The 4725-nt window shown below is 34.3% G+C and overlaps 1 protein-coding gene across 1 annotated transcript in view; it reads right to left on the reverse strand.

Annotated features, from left to right (window-relative positions):
• LOC106478765 (cysteine protease ATG4B-like) overlaps positions 1 to 3866 on the reverse strand; it is a 52750-nt gene extending 48884 nt beyond the window's left edge. Inside the window, exon 1 of the mRNA XM_013939327.2 lies at positions 3705 to 3866. Within this exon, the coding sequence (XP_013794781.1) occupies positions 3705 to 3732 (28 nt within the window). The 5' untranslated portion in view covers positions 3733 to 3866. The remainder of the gene's footprint in view (positions 1 to 3704) is intronic.
• Between the last annotated feature and the right edge of the window lie 859 nt (positions 3867 to 4725).

Raw genomic sequence — 4725 nt, forward strand, 5'->3', positions numbered from 1 at the left:
GTCACATTATAACGCCCCCACGGCTGAAAGGGCGAGCATGTTTGGTGGTATGCGGATTCGAACCCGCGACCCTCAGATTGTGAGTCGAGCGCCTTATCCACCTGGCCATGCCAGGCACGGAGGGAGATGAAACCCAGAATAGATGAAATGAAACTGCAATAAGGTATAAATAATGTTACACTCATGTGTCAGGTTCATCCACACCTCTGCCTACAAGATCTTATACAGGCAAAAGAAATTGTGAGATGACAAACTTAAAAAAAAGGTCACACAAAAAATAAGAGAAGTATCCTCACCTATAAGAGAATAAACTAGCCAGATGAGGAGTATAATCCATCCAGTCAAAGTGGAATGGGATAAGTTACTAGAGGAATCTAGCAACAAGAAAAGACATTGCAAATTGCCCAGAAAAATAGTAGTAGAAGTGAGATAATGAATAGCGCATAAAAGACAAAGGAGATGATCTATGTCAAACAATCATACAGGGAAGAAAAGGAGGTTGTATGGAGAAGACATCAAATCATCCTCCCAACCATCTCAAGTTATAGGGAGGAAGTAGCAGTCAGGGATGAAGATTAACCTGTAAATAGTGCAGGAGACATCCAAGGTGAAAAAGTGAGAGTGAAATTTGTGGATCCTGTTATGTAAATAGCCCATTCCTGCAATTAGCCTGAGGAAGCACTTACAAAAGGGCCACACACCTATTGAAAACACAGGCTTGCAAATTTAAATTTCATAAAAGTTATTTTGGTTTTACTAACAGATTTTCCATAATTCAGATATGCAGATTTTGAAAATAATATTCACTTTTTTCTATCAGATAAGGATTTTTTACAAATCAGAAAAAAAAACTTACTTAGATCAAATTAATATTTCATTTACCACAATGAACATTTTATATTTTTATGTTTGTTAACAAAAATACAAACTGAAGAAAAGGGAAGAACATTGATGTCAAATAAATATGCATCCTCATTCATCCTGATCTTTTTGTGAAATCTACATCTTGTAGTCTCAAAACTATGTGTTGTGGTGTTTCTTTTATGTACTGCATCTGGAGCATCTTGTTTCAATAACCAGCAGTAATCAGACATTATACTGATATTCCACCTTCCCTAATACCTCCTCTCCATTTCCCTGATGTCTTGATGAAACCTTTCCCATTGTTCTTTGCTGAAGGTACCAAGATTTACAGGGAAATAGTCAATATGTGAGTGTAAGAACTCAACTTTCAAGCTCCTATTACAACCCAACTCTTTGAATTTATCGAGTATGATGTTGACAATATTTTTGTAATTTGGGTCCTTATTGTTTCCTAAACATTTGTCAATAACATCTATAAAAGTGATCCATGCTTCTTTTTCAACTTTCCTCATTGTCCTTTCGAACTATTCATCTAAAGTCAATTTCCTAATCTGTGGCCCAAAAGAAATCCCTTCAAGTTTTGCTTCTGAAAGAATTGTGTATTGCCTACATAGATACTCGAAAAAGTTGCCATCTTTGTCTAAGGTCTTTACAAACTGCTTCATCAAGCCCAGTTTTATGTGAACTGGAGGCAATAGGACTTTCTTTGTGTCAAACCAAACTTTCACGTTCAATGTTTTTTGATTCTGGTATCAGGCTGACTCTGCATGGCCATTGCTTTTTTATCCAGTACTGATTTCATGCTCTGCTGTCCCATTCACACAAAAAACATGGAAACTTTCTATAACAGGATTATTGACCCAACAACATACAAAAGACTTTTAAGTCTCCACAAAGTATCCAACTACGTTCTTTGTATTTGACCTTATTAAGAAGTTTGAGATTTCCGTATGTTTCCTTCATTGTGAAGGAGAACACCTTTTAGACTTCTTATGGAGGAATCAATGAACAATCGCCACTCACTTAGTTCATAGACTGTACTTCCTAGCATTGGTATTAATTCAGAAATATTGTTGCAATAAACCAGTGAACTTTCTTGTGAAAAGTATGGTATAAACTCTTTCTCACGATTTCTGTACCAGTAAAATGATGTCTGTGAAGAAAATAAGTTCTTTGCCCAAAGTCTGGACCCCAAAATCTCTGAAGAATCCTTTGGAAGGTCCAAATCTCTCACCAAATCATTAAGTTCACCTTGTGTAAAATGTTGTGGTTCACCAGACTTTTCAAGTTGAAAACAATCCCTATCATCATTTCTATTGACATCATATTCAGAATCAGATGAAACTGTATCAAGAGTCTCTGGTGGAGTGGGTACAGGTACATCAGGACCATGAGCAACAGGTCTTATAGCAGATTGAAGGTTCGAATAGGAAATTTTTATTTCAAGTGTTGTAGCCTTGCACGTTACATGAGCAAAAATGGCTCATGCCAGACCACTGGGATTCCAAAAGGCAAAGATTTTTTTTTTTACCTTTAGTCTATTGTCTCAACTCTTTGTCTTGGTCCCCATGTTTTATTCCAAAATACACGAAATATGCTTTTTGGAGGAACTCTGTAATGTTTTGCCTTTGTTTCCTTACAACAATTTTACCATAAATATAACAGAATATGTTTGGGTCATTTACACAACCCCTTGTTGTCATAGTGATGAATAAATAATATTGAAAAGGAAAAAAATAATGTCAAAGTGCATGCACAAACAAATACTATCCAGAAATGACACATCTTGTGGCCTGTTAACTATTTATATACTAACGGTGTGTTTCTTGTGGGCTCTAGAACAATTGATGAGACACTCACATTGCGATTGGTCTACAGAAATCTATAGCTAGTGGTTGTCAACATTTTAAACATAATAAAATGTGTCCCAATTTCAATGAAAATGATTCACTTATGTAAAAGTACATATGATGTTTTGTGAAAATTCTGTATGTGATGGAGAAAAATGGATATTTTCAGATTCAATGTACAGGAATTACTGTAGAACATGTAAAAATTTCAAGACAATAAAACCTTCGTAGGCCTGTGTAATATAAATGTTATTGCTAAATCTCTGATAGTTATTTATACCTTTTAAGCAGTTCTTTTGTTTTACAACTCTCAACATCATTTGCCCCAACACACATTACAAAAGAGAATTTTTCATAGTATTAACAATTATATTGTCAACATTCTCTCTAATGTTCTATAGTTTAGTATCTGAAAGGCAAATTCTAGTTATAATCTTTCTATCATCTGTACTACAAATAACTTTATCAGTGTACCTAATAAGAGAGTCTCACATTAATCATATATAAACTTATTATCTCATTCCTCACTGCAACTTGCAAGTTGCCAGTTTAGCACAGTAATCAATGTACAGCATGAGAGAGCATGTCATTCCAAAAGTAATAACATAACTTAGCATAGAGACAACAAGGGTCATCTGGTCTTTCAACTTCAAGGATGTCCATGCACACCCACCTTTATAAATTAAATATCGACAACTTGAACAAGTAGCACTGGAACTCGATAAATGAGTCCACATACTGAAATTTTTAGTGAAAGTTATACTTATTTTTAAACAATTATTAAACACTTGAGTCCGAGATTGGTAAATATCCCAATGTCGATGGTGAAAGTAAAATCTAAACTGTTACTATTGTTACCAAGTTAGTGTTACTAAATGCAGAATAAAAAATTAAAGTTAAAACAAAGTGAAAGTAGAACTTCTACTAGAAGTAGAAGTACTAATACTAATAGTTATACGAGAATAAAAATATTCACAAAACATTACGTACACGAGTTCAAAGCAGCGTATAAATCCATCGTTATATACAAACTAAAAATTCCAACATAGGACGAGAATTCTTTAAGCTGAAAATTGCAAACGTATAGCTAAGAAAATCTGTGACATAACAATATACCAAAACACATCACAGACACCATTTAATAAAGTCGATCGTCGCGTATCCAGTGGTAAATACTGGAGCTAGAGAATATCAAAACTTGTTAATGAAGAATAAATAAACAGTTTTATTATTGAAATACAAACGAACTGCATAATATAACCCGATTTGAACTTTAATTTGAAAATTGGAATCGGCATAAGTAATGCGCCTTTGAATGATGGAATGAAAAGGATGGAAATTGACTATTAATAAAGATAACTGCATATTTATTCCACACATACATACAGATACAAAATTAATAATTACATTGTTTGTTTGTTTTTAATTGTGCACAAAGCTACACAAGGGCTATCTGTGCTCTGCCCACCACGGGTATCGAAACCCGGTTTCTAGCGTTGTAAGTCCGCAACACATACCGCTGTGCCACTGGGGGCAATTACGTTGATATAAAATATATATAATAAAAAATATAGAATTATTAGCAAAAAATATTACACGTAATTATCAAAAACATTTTTGTTTTCTACTACGGAATACGTTCATTTTAGCATAACATAACTAACGGGTAACAACAGAACATTTGATCCTTCAACACTGTCCTTAACTTTTCACTCTGGATTAATCATCAGGATTTAGGTCTTTTGACAACCTGGAAGGGTCAGTTTTTAATATACCTCTTCCTCTCTCCTGTACTATTGTTATTTGTGTTCTTAATTTTAGGATTTTTTTTTTCAGTAAGTTGGTTTGGTTGTTATCTATTTCTATTTACAACTTTCCTTTTCAGGCCTATGTTCATATAATGTTATCCTTACTTTTTAAGGTTTTGTTTTGAATTTTGCGCAAAGCTACACGAGGGCTATCTGCGCTAGCCGTCCCTAATTTAGCAGTGAAACATTAGAGGGAAGGCAGC

This window comes from Limulus polyphemus, unplaced genomic scaffold (assembly GCF_000517525.1).
Source record: "Limulus polyphemus unplaced genomic scaffold, Limulus_polyphemus-2.1.2 Scaffold247, whole genome shotgun sequence".
Taxonomy (NCBI): domain Eukaryota; kingdom Metazoa; phylum Arthropoda; class Merostomata; order Xiphosura; family Limulidae; genus Limulus; species Limulus polyphemus.